Raw genomic sequence first — 22,495 nt, forward strand, 5'->3', positions numbered from 1 at the left:
TTCCAAAATCATCTCCCAATGGCACCCTCCAAACGGACAAAATGTTCTATTTGTCCAGACAGATCCCCAAACTTGCCCCAAATCTGAGAGATGTTTGGGATGTCCGGACGTGGTTCCTGTGCGTGTCCGTCCGGCCTGGCCCAACAACCGTCTCTTTCCCTGCTCTCTCTCGCGCCGCCCTCTTTCCTTGATCTCTCTCGGCCATCTCCTCGCCCTCCCGCGACGGCACAGGCTGCCGCCGGCCGTCTCCTCGTCCATCTTCATCTCCCTTTCTCTCTCATTCCCCTCCCTCTCCCTGCTCTCTCTCCTCTCTCTCTCTCCCCGGTGACTTCTACCTCTATTCTCTCTGGCCGCCGCCGGATCTGGCTGGCGCGGGCCCAGCCGCCGACGAGTGCGCCGCCGCCACGGTGACTGAGCCAGTCCGCCATGGATTCCTCCTGCTCGTCCTGCCGCTGGCCTCGCGTCCTCGAGGAGCTCGGGTGCTTGGCGGCGGACGTGGGCGGCAAAGTCACTGGGGTCCTCCTCCTCAGCCGGCTACGAACAGAAAGAAGAGAAGGGAATTGAATGCTCTGCACACCATGTTCCTTCCTCGACGACTGGAACGATTCAGACGAAGAGATTGACAAGATCGAGCTGCCAAAGTATTTGCTCTTCCATTAGTTTGGCCAAAGTTTTTCAGAATTGATAATGCTAGTGCTATTCGCCATGGAAGCCATTGATGGTTTGTTTTCATGAATTTGCAACCTGGTCATAGTAGCTAGAAATTCAGATACTGACTTGAGAAATGCAGCAGAGGGTCCTCGTCTAGTGCCAGGAGAGGAATTTCGGGTAGAAGATGAGGAAGAGGAGAAAATAAAAACAGAAAATATTTTGCGGACAAAATTTGGGGGACGTGGTTGAGTGACGGCAGCGGACACCGGACGGACACATGTCCACTTGCTCTCCTAAAGGGAAAAAAAACGGACATTTGGGGGCAAAATTTTGGGGTTACCATTGGAGAAACTCTAAGCACTCTAATTAGACACGGGACTGCACTTGTTTCTTTTCTTCCTTCTGCTGCCGGTGGCATACGAGCACAGCAGTTTGGGAAGACTAGCTTTTGCAACGGAGACACAAATATACCAACGATCATGCTAGCGTCAAATATAGGTTTAGCATGTTCATTGAGCTACAAGTTTTTCTTAGAACATAATTGACAAACGGTTCCATTTTGCAATTATGCAGTAACACTCAGACAAACATCACATTACATTTTTTTCCAACAATTATTTTGGAGCGAGCTCCTCTTTCGACCACCACAACTAATTCCGCTATGTATAACGTATATGGAGCGGCTAAAGATTATTGTTTTAGGGACATAAAGATTATTATTTTAGGAAAGGGAAGGTGTCAGGTGAAAACTCTCGTATAGTGCAAACCTGAAAACTCCCTGCCAGAACCGTTACGTCACATTTGTCTCCTCTCTCTCTCCCACGTACGGCCAGAGAGAGATGCTAGTTATTGAGGATTAAGGCATGGGGGGAGCTAGCTAGCTAGAGAGATTCAGCCACCGGGGGTGGCACGGCTCCCGGCGACCTCCAGGCGCACCCAACTGGCACCTCCAGGCTCTTCTCTCTCACGTACGCGCGGCTGGCACCTCCAGGCGATGGACCAAGCTCCGGGGAGACGCACGCGGTCGTGCACCTGTCTCCATCGTTGCGGTACCGGCATACACGGATCTCAACAAGTTTGAGGCGGAGCAGAAAGGCGAGTTTGGTATCGGTTCCGGTCCATGTACTCGTTTCTTTGAGTTGAGAGGGATCTTGGTACCATGGCCGGTACCATAAGGGATCTTGTTTGATCTATGTTTATTTGTTTCTTGGTGTTTTAGGTAGCTATTGGTTGTTAATTTTTTGCAATGTTCATACTGGGATTTGTTTGATGCACGTTAATCATCACCTTATGTGCTAACGTACCCAATAAGATTGACATGTACCATTGGTACATGATGAGATACTGAGTTTTCACAAATGTTTGTGGCACGATGTTTCCTGGTACAAGATGTACACAGTCTTGGTATTGATGAGTTACTTAAAAATTGTTAATGTGCATATCATGTATCATACTATACCTTTGATGTACCTGTCATGTACTGCTTCACGTACTATAATTTGATAAAGTACTTGGTCATGTACCTGGATGTACTTAAAATGTGCCGGTACAAAAGTGAGGAGAAAAATGTGGTAGCACATCGCATGCCAAAAAATGTCAGCCTGTCACACGCGAAAAGTCAGAGAGAGAGAGAGAATGAGAAAAAAAAAAGACACAAAAGAGAGAGATAAACAAAGGGAGAAAAGTTATCAGTGGTCACAAGAGAGAGACACAAGCGGTACTACGGTCTCGGCTTTAGTGCATCGCTTGCTTGTTGCTACTGCCTAGCGACCGGCTAGTTCAACTAGCTTCCTTTCTTCCTTAGCCTCCAAAGTCCCATTCCATACTTCTCTCATATGCCCGGCGGCCCTGAAGTGCCCCTTGACGGGCCAGCCACAGCCCGGAATCCCACCGGGACGGCCCGACCCGTTTAAGCCAGACGGGGCCTGTCAATTGTCCTGGCCCATTGCAGCCCAGCAAGGAGAAAAAAAGAGAGTAAATTACAAAAACCACCACATTAGGGGTTAGGGTTTCACATTGGTACCGGTCTACGTTTTTTTTTTACTAAAAACCATCGAATTGCACTAAGCGTCCAGTTGCTAGTGAATAACCTAGAAACTGACAGGACCGGTCTGGTGGCAACCGAACGATTAAGGAAATCCGGTGGTATTTAGTAAAAAAAAACGTAGACTGGTACCGAAGTGAAATCCTAACCTCTAATCTGATGGTTTTTTTAATTTACTCTAGAAAAAAAAAGCTAACTAGATCGAGCCCGACAAGGAGAAAAATTGAAAAAATAAGTACTGTACTAACAAGGGGTTCAGCCCAGCAAGAAGTTGAATAGGCTTACGTGCATATATAACAAGGGTCTGTCTATACTGCAGGCGCCTGATTTTGGATACCAAATAGGCGCCTAGTTTTGAGCAAAAAACAGTCACCTGGTTTTGGACAAAAAACCAGGCGCCTGAAAAAACTTGTCAAAGTAGTCACCTGCTGGTTTCAGGCAAAATCAGGCACATAAAGAATCAAAAGACAGCCAGAGAAACAATTTCTGATCGACACATAACCGGTTTTTTGCTCTTTGGATAATTTCACACTATGACTACTCAGAAACATAATTCAGACAAACAAAACCCCAGAAAAGCTTCCATCCTCTTTACAACAGCCAAGAATCGACAAAAAAAGGGGACGCCAAATTACAGGTTTGCAAATTCAAGTCAAAGACAAAATGCAATTGCGTGTCATATTACAAACGATTGCACATGGTGAACTAGGTGCAATTGAGTACAAAGAGCAACATTAACAAAAATTTGTGTTGATTAAAGCATGCATAAGTGCACTTTGTAATGAACTAAATAATACCATTGATAAGTCTGGACAAGAACAAAAGAATGTGGAGCAGATTGAGTACCTGATGGCGCAACCAAAATCTGTAAGGAAAAGCTGCAAAAATCTGGGGATGCAATGCAAGGAAGGGACAACTGCTAATGTGTGGTTATTTGCAGACTGCGCAAAATTAAACTATATGCAATGGACCATGTTGAAACCAAAAAATGTTTAGAAAAAGCTTACATAGGAGGGAAAAAAGAAGTGTACCTGTCCATTGGTTATTGAAGTGGGCCTCTAGCTTCCCTTTCCAAAAATTTAGACAACATAACAAGATCCACCTAACCATCCTACAGATACTGTCCCCCTGCATGCCAGGTAAAAACAATAGTATGCTAGCTGAGTGACAAATTCCATGGAATGAAATAAAAGATGCCTTGATCTTCAGAATTTGCAATTTGAACATAGGACAAATTCAGAAGAAGAAAAAAAATAGAAAAGCTTCCTTCCTTTGTGCAACAACAAAAAATCGACAAAAAAACTGGGCGCCAAAGTACATGCTTGCAATTCCAGTCAAGGGCAAATGCGATTGCGCATGCATAGTGGACTATTAAAAAAAATCCAGAAAAGGGCAAGCATTGTGATAATTAAAAATCTGGAAAATTTCACGTTGTGCCTGTCATAAAACAGTAGACAAACAAATGCAAAGTGCATCTCATAAAGACATCGAAGGAGGCAGCTGAGATACAATTAGCGTGCAATAAGAAATACTGGAGAGCAATTCTAGTATCAAAAACAAAATTGGCAAAAAGCTGAGATGCAATTCAAGAAGGACGCAGATGCAATTGCATCTGATCACATACCAGATTGCGCAAAGTGGACTACATGCAATTGCGATGCAACTCAAGAAGGAAAAACTCATATGAAAAATACAGATTTGCCACATAGTGCTTGAGAAAATACTCTAGTGCAATTCCTGTGTCTCACGAATGCAATTGCAACTCCTATGAAACCTGATTGCGCATAGTTAGCTACATGCAATTGAGATACATACAAAAGGTGTCAGATTTTGGTTCATTACGCCTATGATCCACATTAGAGTAAGTACACAAAGTAGGGACAAAAAGAGACAGATTCAGCGTCTGGGCGTACAGTTGGACAGAAATCAGAATCGACACAAAAGTGCTTGAGAAAAAATAATACTCTTGTGCAATTCCAATGTCACACAAAATGCGATTGCAACTCATATGAAACACGATTACGCGCAGCAAGCTAGATGCAATTGAGATACATACAAAGTGGTTGATTTTGGTTCATTGCGCCTATGATCCACGGTAGAGTAAGCACACAAAGTTGGGACAAAAAGAGACATATTCAGCCTCTTTTCTTAGAGCTGGGCAAAAATCAGAATCGACACATAAACCTTGACAATTACTCTTGTGCAATCAGAATAATGAATAAATGCGATTGCAATCCATAAGAAGCCCGATTTCCGCATAGTAAGCTACATGTAGTTGACATGAGTAAAAAGTTAAGGATGAAAGCCACTAGTGGACAATCCCAGTGACAATCAAAAGCAATTGCAATTCATAAACGCATCCGATTGTACATGGTAAGCTAGATGGAATTAAATAAGATAACAAGAAGGGCCAAAAATCTAGCTCATGCAAATATGGGAAGGTGCACTTTGTATCTATGATCTAAAAGCGGAAATCGCAATCACCGGATAAGGGCCAAAAAATAATTGGATACACAAATACAGAAAGCATAACAAAAGCAGGGCAAAAAAGAAGTGTACCTGTTCATTAATGCTGATTCAATTGGGGCTCTAGCTTCCCTTGCCAAAAATTTTAGACAACTAGCAGGAAAGTTAATATGAACATGCTCCGCCGACAACTCCCGTACCAGCAGCCACCAAATTGTAAAGAACAAAACTCAATAGAGATGGTAACAGCAAAATAAATCATTACACAACCATTAAAGTCCCGGTGCTTTCACAGCGGCATATCTCTAAGAACGGGGTTCTAACACAACTAAGGGTGCAACTAACACAAACCATTAGAGTATTTTGGTTTCAAAAGCAAACTCCTTACATAATAAGCTAGATAGCACATGATTTCATCCATGTGAGGTTACTTCATAACAAGATGCTCATGGCTTCTTAACACAAACTACTAGGCGAGACATTTGTTAGGTTTGTTGCATAGGAAACAAAAATTTCCTACGAGAAGTGCGGAAGAAAACCCAAGAATATATATACTAGATGTATGTAACGAGAGGGATCATGAACACCATACCCTCGTAGACCGCTAAGCGTTACGATCACGAGATCGTTGTTGGTGTAGTGGAACTTTCAATGAGATCAATCTCAGTGCCGAACGGACAGCACCTCCTTGGTATCCACACGTTCAGCTTCACGTTGTCTCCTCCTTCCTCGATCCAGCAAGCGAGAGGGAGAGGTAGACGAGATCCCGGCAGCACGACGGCGTGGTGACTATGGTGAATATTCTCACGGGCAGGGCTACGCCGTGCGCGTGAGAAGAGGAGGAGAGGAGGGCTCAGGGGAGAGAGATCCAACTGAAAGCTTGGGGTTATCTCTCTCCCTTGCCCCCCCTTCTATTTATATAGGGGTAGAGGAGGCGTGGCCGGCCAGGACTCTCCGGCGGCCAGGACTCTCCCGCGGCCAGGACTCTCCTCCTGGCCGCATGGGCCCTGTGGGCTAGCCCCTCGGCCCATTAAGGCCAGGGTGCTCCCTCACAGGCCCATTTAGCCCAGGGATAGGTGGGCCTCAAGGTGGAAGGATCCCTCCAGAACCTTCTAGAAGCTTCCCGGTCAAAACCGGGAAATATTCCAAACTTTCCAGAACCCTGAAAACAACTTTCCATATATAAATCTTTATCTCCAGAACATTCCGGAGCTCCTCGTTGCGTCTAGAATCCCATCCAAGACTCCGAATCATAATTCGATATCATCATCATTTATCTCATCTAACCCAAGCAACATGAAACGTTAAGTGTGTGACCCTACGGGTTCGAGAACATGTGGACATGATCAAATATCAATAACCAATAGCGGGACCTGGATGTCCATAATAGTTCCCACATATTCCACGAAGATCTCATCGGTTGAACCACTATGTCGAGGATTCAATTAATCCAGTATCCAATTCTCTTTGTCTCGCGATATATTACTTGCCCGAGATTTGATCGTCGGTATCGCCATACCTAGTTTAATCTCGTTACCGGCAAGTTCTCTTTACTCGTTCCGTAATATAATACCCCCGCAACTAAACACATTAGTCGCATGCTTGCAAGCTCATTAGGATGTTATATTACCGAGAGGGCCCAAAGATATCTCTCCGTCACAAGGAGTGACAAATCCCAGTCTTGATCCATACAACCCAACAAGCACCTTCTGGGATACCTGAAAAACACCTTTATGATCACCCAGTTACGAGATGACGGTTGATGCCCACAAAGTATTCTTCCGGTACTAGGGAGTGGCATGATCTCATGGTCTAAAGAAATAATACTTGACATAATAAAACATAAGCAACTTAAACTTAAGTGACACGATCAAAAGCTATGTTTAGGTTTGGGTCTGTCCATCACATCATTCTCCTAATGATATGATCTCGTTATTAAATGACAACACATGTCTATGGTTAGGAAACCTTAACCATCTTTAATCAACGAGCTAATCTAGTAGAGGCGTATTAGGGACACGGTATTTGTTTATTTATCCACACATGTATTTGAGTTTCCAATCAATACAATTATAGCATGGGCAATAAACATTTATCAAGAACAATGAAATATGATAATAACAAATTTATTATTGCCTCTAGGGCATATTTCCAACAACATTTCCTTGAAGATAAGGACAGAAATGTGATTCTTTTCCTTCAGACCAGCATTAACCACAAAATTTTTCCACATGGTTGAGCCTACTATTGTCAGGCATTCGTCAGAATCAATACGAAACTTCATTTCAGTTGCAACCTCGGGCTCTCCTTTGTTAGGTGTCCTAAGCCCGTTTGATATTGGTTCAGGGAATAATTAGAATTATATTCAGAACTGGAACCATCATCATCAGCGCCAGCTTCGATATTAGACATGATGCGCTTCAATTTTTTTTTTCAGAAAACAAGTTAGGGTTACAAGCTAACAATGAAAAGATTATACTGTGTTGTGAGCAAAAATAAAATAAACACATAGTTTGCACCTGAAAAAGATCCTATAACCAAACATCAACCAAAATGAGCAAAAAACAGTTAACTTGCTTGAATTTAGTACGCTAGAGCTAATCACAAAATTCAGCAATCAACAAACAAAACAAGCACAAACTATTCTGATATGTCACACGCTCACAATGTGACATGTAGATATCACATTGACACATATTATTTCAGAGAACAAGTTAACAGAGCTAACAATGAAAAGCTTACCCAAAACTTATACTCTGTTGTGGGCAAAACCAAAATATACACATGGCCTGCAACTGAAAAAGGGTATTAGTTGCTGATATGTCACATAATAAAAAATAGGTAGCAAAATCAGCTCATATATCACACTACCAGCTGATATGTCACAAAATCACATTGAAACATATTACTCACGTTTACAATTACTAGCTAACCAATTAACATATAAAATATAAACATGCATTCCAGGTTAAAAGTGAAGTGCATATCAATGTACAGATAGATTGGTCGCATTAGCACGAAAATGTAGATCACATAACCATTGGCTAATGAGATGATGACAAATGTATGAGCCTCAGCAGCCCCTAAGAGGCAATGAGAACAACCATAATACAGATTGGTGCTTCAGTTGTGTGATACCACGTGTAGTGATCTTGGCATTTCAAATGGCATCAGTTAAAAATATGAAGCATGAATCATCATAAAGCCAGCAACAGCAATGCCAAATCCAGCTCCCTAAATAGTTCTAAAATTCAGACCGGAGGAAACCTTGAAATAGAGCACATGCAGATCCAAAAAACAACTAGATGAACGCTGATGAAGCCACTAAAGAACAACCAACCCATGTGGGCACAGATCCACTAACAAGCATGCATAGTTTCCCTCACACAGGCACAATCTCAACAGCCGCCCACGCATGGCCTCACCCGCCGACGAGCAAACCTAAAACATCCGGTACGCAATGGACTGCCTCCCACGAACACCAACAGCGAACCCAAAAATGGCCCAGCATCAAAATACCCAACAAGCAGCGGATTAAAAACAGCACAAGGCGGTACGAACTAACAGCGCACACATACCAGAGCTCGCCGCCGCCGAGGACAGATCCAACCACACCGGCCCCCTCCGCTGTTTCTCAAGGGTGAGGACAAAAATCAGAGCGCTGAGCTATGTGGAGAGGAACATAGCTCTGTTAGAAAGGGTGAATACGAACTTGATGCTCACCGAACAGCAGTGGCGCGGCCGAAGCTTCCGTGAGGAAGAAGAGATGAGAGGATTTTAAATTAGCAAAAAAATAATTCGTCGGGCGGGCAACAAAAGGCAAAAGGCTAAAAAACTGAAGGAGCTCATCACGCGAATCTCAAAGAGAGATCGTGCGGCCACACAGTCGTCTAGTTTAAAAAAAAAACCAGGCGCCTGGTGTATAGCAAATCCGATATAACAAACCCCCATTTCGCTCAAAAAAAATAAAAAACCCCGTTAGATTAGGGTTTCATCGCAATATCCCACCGCCGCGCCGCACCTCTTCGCTCCCCTCCGCTCATGGCGACCGAGGAAGTTGAGTATGCTGCTGCATCCCACGCCAAGATCAGACGCCTGATTGGGTGGCCTAAGCGCCCTTTGAGATTGGACTCGAAAAGGGTAAGATACCGGAAAGGGACTTCGGCCCGAAGGGAGAGCCCGGTTCAGAAACAGACAAGACAGCTTCGGCCCGCTAGGGAGCGCTTGCTTTCTGGTTCGGGAACAGACAGTTCCGTCCCGAAGGGCGAGCCCTGTTCGGAAACAATCACATGGGCTCGGGTAGGTGTAAAGAAAAAGATGGGCCCCAAGATTGGGGATGGGGTTGACTTCGGCCCGAAGGGAGAGCCCGGGTTCGGGCATGGGTTCGGATTGGTGGGAAAAACAGGCAGCGGATTAGCTTGACGAGATGGAGCCGGAGTTGCAACCGGACACGATTCAAGGGGATACGGTTTGATTGAGAAACGGTTTTTTCGCTATACTAGCACGTCCAGAATCGTGAGTCAAGGGGTCTTGACGATAGATTGTACGTTTGATGTGTTAAACGGTTGTTTAAACAGGGGTTTATTAGTCAATGCGTGCGGGTGGGTGTGTGTGCGCGTCATGCGCACACGCGTAACGGGTGCGAGCTATAACCGCACGCATACACACAGGCATGTGCACTCGAGCTATAACCGCACGCATGCATACCCGCGTATGTGCTTGCGTGCATATGCGCATGATAATAGCTAGTCCATATTATGGACTAGCTATTATTCCTGCATGCGTGGAAAGAAGGGATTTTTACATCTAATAAACACGTATAGATACTAACATAGTAAACGATTAACCATAGAATCCATAGTATAACATAGTATAACATAGGTTCTTTATTCTTTTTTAGAATGAAATTAGGAAGGATTATGAAATAAAAAATTAATAATTTTTTTAGAATTATTGTGAATCCATTCTAATTGAATCTTGAGTAATCAAATCCTTCAATTCAAAGTACTTGAGATCTTTTAAAAAGTGGATTAATTGGACGAGGACAAAGAGAGAGTCCCATTCTACATGTCAATACTGACAACAATGAAATTTCGAGTAAAAGGAAAATCCGTCGACTTTATAAGTTGTGAGGGTTCAAGTCCCTCTATCCCCAAATCCTTTTTATTCCCCAACTATCCTCTTTTATTCCCTAACTTTTATCCTCTTTTTTTCTTTTTATCAATGGGTTTAAGATTCATTAGCTTTCTCATTCTACTCTTTCACAAAGGAGTGCGAAGAGAACTCAATGGATCTTATCCTATTCATCGAATAGATTTCTTTTTTATTAGAGTATCCGCAAGGACTCTCGGTTATTAACTCTATGTTTAAGGACTCTCGGTTATTAACTCTATTTTCAATTTGGAATTTGAAATAGTTTAATTGATTTCTGAGTCCCTTTAATTGACATAGATACAAATACTCTACTAGGATGATGCACAAGAAAAGGTCAGGATAGCTCAGTTGGTAGAGCAGAGGACTGAAAATCCTCGTGTCACCGGTTCAAATCTGGTTCCTGGCAGAGAAAAAAAAGATCGACCGAATAGGTTTTGATAAAAATGCCTCAAGATGGATTAGGATACAGTTGTTTTAGCTTGCCAAAACATTTTAGAATTTGGAACGGAGGCCGTAGCTATTAATTGTGCACTGAACTTTCGTTCAAAGAAATTGTGCACTGGACTGTGGTTGGATCAGGAATACATAGAAGCTAGGAGTTCTTGCTGGTTCTCCTATTTTGTGGTCAACAAGATGGTCCTAGGTTAGGTTCATATCTTACTTCTGAAGACTTAAGTTGGAGGATTCTTTTTCCTTCTTAGTTCTTTGAGATGGAGCACCTCGGATGTTGTGTCTTTTTTTTTTGTAAATGGAAATTTCATTAACCAACAAAGAGGTTACAATCAAGCTTTACAATCTCAGCAATCTCTTGAGGTCCACAACCGACCCAGCGAGCATGTTATGTCTGACTCATGATATTTTGTTGATAAAATTGCCAGTGCTTTCCACTTAATGTTATGCTATAGTTTGGAGTGTTTCAGACCTTTGTGTTAGGTTCCTCGTCATTAGTTCTAATGTTTTTCGCAAAAGAAAAAGTTCTAATGTTAACTAAAGGCTTTTCAAGTGCACATTCAAGTAGTTTACTACATAGGTAACAGATGGAAATCTGATTCTTTTGTTTACTCTATTATTATGAGTTATGAGATATGCATGTACCATTGTACCATTCACTTGTATTTTGCGATTTACTGTGGAGGTAATCTTTTGCTGCAACCTTCTGTAACTAGCAAAGAAGCCATTTTTTAGTTCACTCAGTGTGACTGCTTCTATTGTAGTGGACAGTAAAGGATCCAAGTTTACCTATCAGCCATAAGTTTCTTTTTCCCCCGCAAAAAATGAAGCCATAAGTTTTTTGGAATTTTTCTGTGAGACATGATTGTACCGTGGGGAAGCTTAAGATACCGAGCTATGACAATTTCCTGCCACAAAAGATCATTCTCATGTATTTTGAGATGAATAGTATTCATGCTATCTATTTCACTGTTCCAGGCAAAATGTAAATCAGTACTGTGATGAAATCTTGTTGATAACTGCTAATTTTCTTAAATGTGACTTTTTTAGGTGATATCCTTGTGTGCGCTGTGTAATGAGATGAAAGAAATATTATTTAGTTTTAACAACCATTTCACTCCATGGTTGGTTGTCTCTGCTTATATTTCATTTCATTTTTTTCATATAGACTAATTGGTCCCTGTTCCTGGTGATGGCTACTGACAATTATGAATTATGACTTATCTGTTCATAGTGCCAGTGAGGTAAAATACTGTGATAGTCTTCAAATGCACCGCTTTCCAGCGGAAACTGAAGTTTTTCCTTGAATTCACTCGTGCCCGTGGGTACCCGAATCTCACCTGATTGTAGTAATCAGTCATGTTTCTGTAGTACTAGCTGCAAGCAATCCTGATTATGATACAGGAAATCTTGTGCCGAAGCTTTGATCTGTAGCATTTACATTGGGCACGCACACACAAGAAAAGAACATCTGAAAATTCAAGCAACTTGGGAACTGTTATAACCCTCACCAAATCATCTGAACTTCTGAAGTACTAGAATGGGCTCATCGAATTCCTAAAAAAAGGCTCATGGAATGTGGGGAAGGCAGCAAGCATCAACCAAATGTCTGGCCTGGCAGGACAGACTATACCTGGGCATGGGTGGCCCGGCCTGAAGCCCGACATCCCGGGCCGGGATCGAGCCTCACTTTCTTGTCCCAAGCCCGGCCCGAAAGCCCGAAATGACCAAAAACAGGTATTTTTTAGAAAAATAGGTATAAATAATCATTTATTTATTCCGAAAATAATTATTTTAATGCTTAAATGGCATATTTTCGGGGTTTCAGGCCGGGCCGGGTTTGGGCTTCAGGTTTGGCCATCGGGCTTTTATGAAGCCCGGCCCAGGGTTTGCCCAGGTATAGCACAGACCAAACATGACACATACATAACTGCAATGACTAGCTGCAAAGCTTTCTTGATCCTGTGCACATTTGTTCCATGACATGAGCCATTAGTATGTTTCTAGCTTGCCTGGGGCATAGAGGCCTGCATTGGCAAGAGAGGCATCGTTTGGCAAGGTGGGTTTGAGGCAAACTGGCTGACTAGCAACCTCCACGAGGCAGAAGGAGTCGATGCTCTTGGTGAGAGGTTTACCATCTCCATTGCTTGCATTTTAGCTCCACTGGATAATCCTTCAAACAACCAATTCTTGGGCCAACTCCACTGCTCCATTTCAGGGACAGCCTATGGCCAAGCTAATAGGACTCGGCTTGCTCTTGGAATTAACCCTCTCTAGAATTGCTTCCTGCGAGACACCGTCATCTGTAGGGCTTTGCAGGCCACCTGATACGGTTTTTTGGTAGATCAGCCTCGCTTGCTCCGCACGAACATTGTAACCTTCGGCACCTTTAGCTTGTGAAGATAGATCAAATGCCTTGCTTTCTTCTACCATGTTTGGAGGGAGAATGAATTGTGGAGGATTGGTTGTCATGAAAGCAGTAGCAGGGTTATGTGTGCTATTAGGCGCTGGATCTTCATAATACTCTTCCAATCCCTGGTAGATGAACGCACATGAATATGCAAAAGCAAGCTCATTACGTGAATTCATCTTACATTTGGTAACATACGAGTATTTTTAGATTGCGTTGGTCCAAAACTAGCCTACCTCAACTTCTTTCAGATCAACTCTTCTAGGAAACTCATGAAGTTCCTGATGTTCTCTGTACTTGGTTTGCAGTGGCCATTCTCTCGGCTTATTTTCTCATAAACCTTTTTATAGGAGATCATTTCCTACAACAGTCGCCGCTCTACCATCTCCACCTCATTGGCTCTACCTATTGTACCATGATGTGTCTTGCTTTCATTTTCTTCTTCTTCTTCACGAATATTGTCTTAACTGATTCAATAATAGGTGCATAAAGGATACAGTTGTCTTGACATCTTCTCTTTTTTCAGGAATGCTTCTTCACAGCTGATAATCAGTCTATGCAGCTGTAGAATGATATGGTTGAGTAAGTGGTCTGATAAGTTCGATAGGCGAGTCTTCAGATTTGTTACCAGCGCGGCGAAGCGTGCGTACGCAGCTAGTGAAAAATCTATGCGTCAAATTAATTCTAGGACCGCAGGAACATGAGAGGTCTAGGAAAGAGCTCCGACGTGGGAATTGGGATTTAGGTAAACATGAAAACAGACTGGTGATTTGGTAACCAGGAATCGCGGTTACTGGGGGTTGATTGCTTTGAGATTCAGTTTGCCAGGTGCCGATAGATCGATGTGGTCTAGCCGTATCGGGGGAACGACCCAGGTCGTAGAGGATTCAGAGAGATGTTCTATAAAAAAACTGGAGAATCTCATATTTTTCATAAATATAGATACAGTATCATATTTCAGGTTATTGTCTGCTTTTTATGTTTGGTCGGGCTACCACCGCTGGTTGTTTTTACTTCTGATGCATCATGCTAGTAAATCGTTGCTGCGTTAACCGTTCTTAGGAGTCTCGGATGCTAACAAATACTTGCAGGAAACTGTCGAATGCAACAAACCAAATACCTCCACCAGAATCTCGGATATCAGAATACTCAGAACATATAATTAATATTATTTTCTCCACATAATAGTAGAAGCTTCAATTTAAGGAAACATAAGAGTATAAATGCAACAAGCATGTAGGAGTCGCTCGGGAAATCCTTCCTGTTACATGACAGGACAGATCATGCTGATGTCATGAATGATTTACACTCTACTCCCTCCTATCATAAATTCTTGTCGTTGTTTTAGTACACAACAATATAGGATCAGAGGAGTCATAGTGATAACTGATACCATGCCATGCACCTTATTCTCAATTATTAGGACCTGAAGTGAATCACAGCATGCGAAGCCATTCCCAACTCCTTGGTAATCTCCACCTTCAACATATCCTTCTCCTCAGTGGTCCTCGGATATCTAGAAGGGCAAACCTTGATCTCTGGATCCAAATCCATGCAGCGCTCACACACCTTCCTGTCATGCAGAGATATATCCCCCATGTTCACCGCAACTTCCAAAATGCGCCTAACATATCGCACGAAGATTACATCAGGTTGGAATCCATGGATGGTAAGCTTAACCAGATTCTTGTGCTTCAAATCAAAATCAGATGGTTGCCACTCCACATTTGCCTTCTCACAGTAACCATTTTTCCTTCGAAACTCCTTGTCTGTTACAATTTTGCACCAATCATCCCACACCGTGATGCATAGCTCCCTTAGGGAGGGTGCAGCTTCCAGAATGAACATGGTCCAAGCCATATCACATCCTTCAGGAAGATTATCCAGGTTCACGATCTGTAGTTTGCCAAGCACAGGGGCAAGCAGTTTGGGGCTTTCTGGTAGAACCCAAATCTGGCAAAAAAAAAAAGCAAATTAATAATCAAGTGCAGACTGCAAATAAGTTACATCAAGAGCTAGAAAACACTTGCAGTACTATTATAAGCATCAAAGAGTAGAGATGAGACACAGATGACTAGAGTGAGTACCTTTTCACTTCTAAAATCCAGATGCAGGTCGCTTATCCAGGGGACATTAGCAAGGAACTGACTTAACTGGAGATTCTTAGTCGAACTAATACCGATTTGTTCGAGACGCAGCTTTCGAAGCTGCGGGACAGAACGAAAAGTCAGGGGGTCTGGGCAACACCAGCCAACAAAGTTCACATGTTGGAGTTTTGGTAGACCATTGAGCTGGACTGCCTCAAATTTCCCCTCCTCGATGCAGAGCTCAACAAGTTGGGCATGCTCTATGTGCAGCACCGAACGGACCCCGGCGTCACAGTTGGACAAACGCAAAGATACCAACCGCTTGCAGGTGCTGAGGACGTTGGGGATGTCCAGTTCACCAAACCTCATATTGCGCAGCCACAAGTGCGTGAGGCCAGCAAATGCAGCTGGATAATCACCAAGACAGTTATTGAACTGCTGCGCATAGTAGAGGAGATTGTCGTGAGTGCATTTCAAACAAGACTTCTCGGTGAGGAGCACAAACTCAGCGTTGTCAACCCTCTGAGTTGCCATGGTGCACGCAAAAGCTTTGCTGATGGAGAGGCATCCATCACGCCCCACGTAGAATCTGAGCCTTAGCTTGCGGATGGGGATCTCTAGATTCCTTGCACTCAGGATCTTCTCTGCGACACCAGCAACAGCATTGTTGTACTGAATAACATGATTAAGGGTGTAGCCATAGGACGCCGCGTCATGGTGACGCGCAAGGTTACCAACGTCTATGTCAAACCGTGAGAGCATGGTGGGGAGCTTCAGCATTCGCTTCGAGAGGATGCAGGTTCTTAAGGCATCTAGCGTGTCCACCCTCTCCAGGATGTTGAGTAGAATGTCATCAGGCAGCTTGCTAAGCCTGTCTCCTCCGGCTCCGTCCGAAGCAGCTTCACCTTTACGGGGAGCTGCGGCTTTCTGCATCACATTTATTTACAGCAAAAAAATAAGCCTCATAAAATGAACACAGCGGCATGAACAAAAGAGGAAACAGCTAAAACACTTACATTGGGCCTTCTGCGACTCCCCTTGTTCTTCATCTCCAATTATCCAATACACCAGAGATCACCTTATTCGATGGATCGATGAACTCAAATCCTACTCCTTCTCTATGTGTGGCCGGCACAACAACTGGATGACTCAAATCCTGAGTAACAGTTCTCAAGAGAGAAACTTCCCTAATGAAAAATCAGCTCCTTTCTCTCTCGATTACACAAGAAGATCAATGGATGCTGCCTTTACTAACGGAGGAGGGCAGCGCAAGAAAGCAGGCAACTAGCCCGTCTCCTCCGCCGCCGGGCAGGCGGGCACAACTAAGCAGACAACTAGCCGGCTGTCCTCCGCCGCCTTCCGACTCCAAACCTGATTACAACATCTCAGGACGAGTTCCTGAGACTAAAAATAGCTCCTTTTCGAGTCCGCTTGAGATCTGAATCTAAAACGAAACCAATATCTTTTCTAGCACAATTATACAAGGAAACCCACTGCTCCCGTGAGCTTATTCTGCGCGACATACCCGGAGACGGAGGTGGCGCCGGTCGCAAGGGCACGGTGGAGAGTGGCTGTCGCCCAGCGGCAGGGGTGCGAAGGCTAGTTGTTGTCGAGGGGTGAGGGGCGGGTGGAGGGTGGCGCCTGCCGCAAAGGCGCGCGGGTGGGATGTTTTCGCCGGCGGCGCGTGGAAGGATCTGGTCGCTTATCAGGGTTTCTTTTGAGCTTATCAGGGTTTCTTTTGAGAGTGAGACTATATGGCCCCCAAGTACCCGAGTCTCGAAGCTCGGCCCAGCAGTGACCCAACGGTCCGAACCGGTGAGGCCTGCCGCTTCCCGGTTCACCGGTCCAATCGCTTGTTTATTTGTTCAATAGATGGATCGAAATTTAAGAAATTGTCATTATTTTAGTACGAAAGTAATGATTAACTAGGTTCACCTCCTTATTTTAGCACAAAAGCAGCCGTGTATCATGAACCGCTCCCGTGAGACGGTTTCTTCTCGTCTCTCTCGGAGGCGATAAGGGCGGCGGCTTCTACCAGTGAATCCTCGGTCCCCTCTCGCTCCGCTTGCCGCTCCGGCGGCAGGAGTGGGAGGGGACCTCATTCCTCGTCTTGGCCTAATATTTAGAGTTTGGGTTTTTCTACTATGCGTCGTTGGGGTGGTGGGAGCAGCGTCCGGGCAAATAAATCTGCCTCAACTCTACTCCCACACCTGCGGCGACCTTCATGGTGGCGTCTCGGAGTTGATGGCGATGTGTGCTTGTCGGTTCTCTAGATCGGCAGCTTGGTCTTCTCGCAGTTCTTCAGATCGTGCGAGATTTGTTTCTCAGAGTGTCGCTGGCGTTCGTCGCCGGAGGCCGGGGCGAGGTGGTTGCTCTGGAGCGAGGATGTTATTCCCCAACATCGTTGATGGGATGCGGCGGATCTGAGTCCAAGGCAGCACGGTGTCGTAGCCCGGGGCTTAGACACCGGGGATGCGAGGCACCCCCTTTTTTGGTTCGGCAGTGGGCGTTGGGGATCGCTCCGGCGATCACCGGCGAGGCCAATGACGGGCGTTGCAATGCACAAGTCGGTTTACCCAGATTCGGGCCACCCGAAGGTGTAAAACCCTAGATCCTGCTTCTGAGTGTTTATTAGCCAATGAACAAGCGTTTACAAGTTGCCGGGGGAGTACCCGGGCGCTCTCTTCCCTTTCTGCTAAGTGGCTACTTGCTACTTCTGGACTAAAATCTCTCGGGATTGCAATCTACGCTCCAGTCTAACCTTAGGAAATCGTAACACCTTGACCGGTGGCGATGGACCTCCTTTTATACTCAAGGGGATACCACAGGTGCCACGGTCTGCATGGGGGACGCGCTTTGGACACGCGCTGAACAAGGACCCAAGGCAGCTTGTGTTTGCTATGCTGGCGTGCATGCACGGTGGGACACACTGTAGCTAGGGCCACACGTGCCCTAGACTCACTATGGGCTACTCACTGTATGCTGACTAGACAGGAAACCACCTCCCTGTCGGGGCATGTAATGCTCGGCTTGCGTTACACTCCACGCTCCGTCCAACCCTGCACAAAAGAAGCCTGCCGGGCAGTGGCGTCGATACTCTGCTTGCTGGGCATCGCCCCTGTTGTAAACGCCTGCGCCAGGGAACACCCTCCCCGGCAAGTGGGCTTCTCGGGGGGCGTCCCGACGGGGATCTTCACGCTATCATCCGGGGTAACCCCCGCAGCCCGGCTAGTTCTGCCGGGCTGGTGGCTTCTCGGGCAGCCTGCACTGTGCTGCTCAGGGTGCTGTCCTTGCGGGGAGCAAGCGAGGCGACCCACGCGTTAAGCAACGGTGGTACCCCGGGTGCCACTAGCCAGTAGCCCTCAGGCGTGGGCTGGCAACGCCTGTTCCCGGGCAAAATCATCCTTGGTCGGTTGCCGGGCTACGCCCTAACCGACGCGTGGGTCCCAAGTCGTTTCGGGCTCCCGATCATGCGTTGCCCCAGGGGCTCCGCCGTTACGGGCGGAGTGGTGGGGGCGAGATTTCCGCCCTAACCTTCCCCTTAATCGCGGGTGGTTAAGGCCACGTCTCGCATTCCCCTCTTAAAACGTAGTTATCCCCAGCGCACCCGTAGGGTGCGGATGTGACCGTTGCTCAGCGCTGGGGTGCTATAAAACCCCACCGCTGCGCTGAGGGGCAATCACTTAGCCCCGAGTTCATCTTCCTCATCCCCATTCCTCCTCGCACTCCTTAATCCTGCTAATCGCCATCCACATTCCCCATGGCGCCCACGGCCCCCAAGAGAGGGAAGGGCTCCACGAGCTCTGCGGTCAACAAGGGCGAGAAGGCCTCCAAGAAGCCCCTCTCGGAGAAGGATCAGAGGAACCGGGAGATGAGGGCCAAACGGGCCTTCTTCAAGCCCGGCTACAATGGCGAGAGGGTCGACAAGATTCGGCACGCTGTCGCCTCCTGGTTCAATGAGTACGGCGAGACGCTCATCTTCCCCGCCGCCGGCGACCACCAGGACAACGACTTCCGGGTGTTCGCCCACTTCATCCTCGCTGGGCTGATACCTCTGTACTCCCTTTTTCTCCACGCTCTCATGCCGGCATACCAGCTCAAGGTCGCGCAGCTCCACCCCACTTCTCTTTTCCTCCTTGTCGTCTTCCCATTCCTCTGCGAGGGGTTTGTCGGGGTGATGCTGTCGGTGGCGTTGTTTTGCCATTACTTCTACCCGCACGTCGAGCAGTCGGGTGTGATGTTGTCAGGGGTCTCGTTCCGCGCCCGTGACAAGATGAAATCGGAGTTCATCGTGCGGAACGAGAAGAAGATCGAGAAGGAGTGGCGCGCAGACTGGTGCTGGGTTCGCGTGGACGAGCCCAACGAGTTCATCCATGCGCCCACCGAGCTGTCGGCGAGTAGCGGCAGCTGGTGGGACCGCTACAGACGAGACGCGGAGCTCCTTCCCATCGTCAAGAAGATCAAGGCCCTGCGGCTAGTGGAGCTCACCGATCTGGACGTGGCGCGCACCTACATCAGCCGGCGCATCGCGCCGCTGCAGCTACGGTCTCGCCCCGTGTGGATGTACACGGGGCCCGGCGACACCCCACGCCTGCAGAGTGCGGGCGTGACCCCGGAGGTGATCCAGGGGTGGGTGAAGGAAATCACCGGCGAGGATGTCCCCTTCATCGAGCTGCTCCCAGGTGCTCCATCTCTCCACGCCAGCGTCGCGGGCCTCCGCGACATCGTCGGCAGCTACCCCCCCTGCAACGAGTGGGGGCTGATGTCCGATCCCCCGGTCTCAGCCCCGCGGCCTCTGCCACCTGCAGCCCGTGGGAAACAAGTGGCTGAGGAGAGCGAGGGGGATCGGACTCCAGCTGGCCCGGTGATGAGTCCTCCTCCGACGAGACTGGTGGCGTTGCCGGAGCCCAGACGGTCCTCCCTGAGGCGGAGGTGGAGGACGAGGACGATGTGCCTCTGGTGCGGCGACCAAGAGCGCCGGCAGCAGCGGCCACCTCTGCAACGGCCGCAGGTGCCTCAGTGGCTTCCGCGGCAACTGGGGCGCGGCAACTCCACGAGGGTCCGCGGTCCCGCTCGAGCGGGGAATCTTCGCGGGCTACTCGCTCAAGCTCAACCCCCCAAGGTAAGCTGTCGTTTTTTCTCCCCATATTAGTTACGAGTTTGTGCTTGCCTTGATTCCTTTGCTTCTTTGTTAATGCCTTGCAGGGACAGCGCTCCGGCGGGAGCCGGCAAGAGGGGAAGGACTGACACTGCACCCGCCGCGCCCAGCAAGAAGCTGCGCACCCGGGCTAGTGTCAGTGCCAGTCAGACCGGCACGAGGACCAGCGGCGCCGCCACTACGCCTGCCACCGACCTGGTCCTAGAGGAGGAGGAGCCCGCAGCAGGTACAGACCCCTCCCCTGCCTCCACTACACATGCTCCTTCTGCACGTTGACCCTTAACCGTGTGTTTACCTTGGCTTGCAGGCGAAACCCAGCCTACGGGAGGCAGTCCAGTAGCAGAAGCCGGGACAGAGGGGGACAAGCCTCCCCCTGCAAGCGCGGCGACCCCGCAAGATAATCATCCAGAACTCCCTTGCGCTCGTCGCCGGGTACCCCATCTTAGCTTGAGGTACTCATTCTGCCCTTGTCGCAGGTCCCAGTGCGCCCACCACGGGGGCAGACGATACGGTGATCGACCTCACCTCTGACGTCGAGGATGCGGAGTTGAGGGACGAGCCGGAGGTGGCTCCCGCGCCAAGCCCCGCCGCCCCAGACACGACGGTGGTGGCACCCACCGCCGCTACCGGAGTGGGGTTCGATGGCGCGTCCCCGGCCTTGTAGGCCGGAGGCACGGGCCCCGCAGCCACTCAGCAGGAGGTGACTCCTGCCGGGGGCGTGGCCCCTCCACCAGACCCGCAACCCACGGGCGTGGGTGTGGAGGAAGACGTGGTTGGGGAGCAGCAGGTGGCTCCCCTGCAAGGGGACGATGCTTCATCCGGCCAGACCATGGCGGCGGGGGTCTCGTCGTCGTCCGCCACTACCTCCAGCCCAGACCTCGGCATTCTTGCCGGGGCGACTTGGGTCCCAATCACCCGGGACCCAAGTATCTACAATCAGGGGCACCAATTCCTCGACGCCATCAAGGAGCAGCAGCTGGCATTCGTCACCTTGTTCAACAAGGTGAGGGAGCACCACGAGCTCGCGAAGCTCCAGCTGGGTGAGGTGCGGCAGGATGTCGAGAGGAAGCAGCAGGAGCTCTCCCGGCTAAGGGAGGAGACTCGGCTAGCACGGCGGGCTAGGGACAAGGCCACAATGCCAGTCGTCCCCGAGGCCGAGCTCCACCGGCAGCTGGAGGCCCAACGCGCCGAACAGTAGCAAGTGCTGGACTTGCTAGCCGCAGCGCGGGAGAAGGCCAACAAGGAGCACGAGGACGTGCTGGCAACAGCCCAAGCTCGCCTCAATGAGAAGAGCGAGCTGGTCAGCAGCTACTCCTCCCAACACTAGGTGCTGCGCACGAAGCTGGAGGAGCAGGCCAAGGCCGCGGAGGATGCGGCAGCGGCGTCGGCACGGCGAGAGAAGGAGCTACGGGAGCAGTTCCGGACCCGGGAGCGCGAACTCGAGGGTGAGCTCAATTCCGCCAAGGAAAGGAGCGCCCATCTCGAGTCCGAGCTGGCCACTGCCCAAGGCGAGCTCGTCAAGACTGGCGAGGACAATGTGGGCAAGGCCAAGGAGATCGTGCGGCTCACGGAACTCCTCTGCAAGGCCAAGCATGCAGTGGTGCTGTCGTGCAGCAACCACGACAAGTTGTCGGAGCAGCGGCGGAGGGAGACCGTGAAGCTGCATGAGATCGTGCAGGCCGTACGCGAGCTGCTGCCGAGGTTCGAGCTGCAGGCGGCGAAAGTGGACGGCACGGACGTCAGCACCCTGATCCCATTCTTCTCCGACATGGTGGGGAAGCTCGGGGCGCTGGACGTGTGGATCTCCAAGTTCTGCGATGGGGAGATAGCGTCGTGTGCCAGGGAGATCACCGAGACGATCCTCCCCCGGGTGCACTACCACCACCCCGACTTCCCCTTCGAGACACTGCTGGACGCGTGGTCAGACAGCGAGGACGGTCCCTCCCACACCAGAGCAGTGGGCAAGTTCGTCGACGAAGTGGTGGAGCGGATGCAGAGGAAGCCGGAGCCGGAGCCCCCAGCAGGAGCCCCCGGGAACCAGTCGTCGTAGTCCCCTGCTAGCTTTTGTTTTCATT

At 48.2% G+C, this 22,495-nt stretch overlaps 1 protein-coding gene and 1 non-coding gene across 2 annotated transcripts; one reads left to right on the forward strand and one right to left on the reverse strand.

Moving 5' to 3' along the window:
- The first annotated feature begins 10,648 nt into the window (after window positions 1-10,648).
- Window positions 10,649-10,721, forward strand: TRNAF-GAA. Its single transcript has one exon. It is a non-coding gene; the product is annotated as a tRNA-Phe (tRNA).
- A 3,592-nt stretch (window positions 10,722-14,313) lies between these two features.
- LOC100828627 lies at window positions 14,314-16,997 on the reverse strand. The gene is made up of 3 exons (XM_003557844.4): window positions 16,279-16,997; window positions 15,263-16,189; window positions 14,314-15,128 (listed from the first exon to the last, which is right to left on the reverse strand). The coding sequence occupies exons 1-3, from the start codon at window positions 16,309-16,311 to the stop codon at window positions 14,595-14,597; spliced, it is 1,494 nt and encodes a 497-aa protein (XP_003557892.1). The 5' UTR covers window positions 16,312-16,997; the 3' UTR covers window positions 14,314-14,594.
- Between the last annotated feature and the right edge of the window lie 5,498 nt (window positions 16,998-22,495).

The sequence above is a fragment of the Brachypodium distachyon genome, chromosome 1 (assembly GCF_000005505.3).
Source record: "Brachypodium distachyon strain Bd21 chromosome 1, Brachypodium_distachyon_v3.0, whole genome shotgun sequence".
NCBI lineage: Eukaryota > Viridiplantae > Streptophyta > Magnoliopsida > Poales > Poaceae > Brachypodium > Brachypodium distachyon.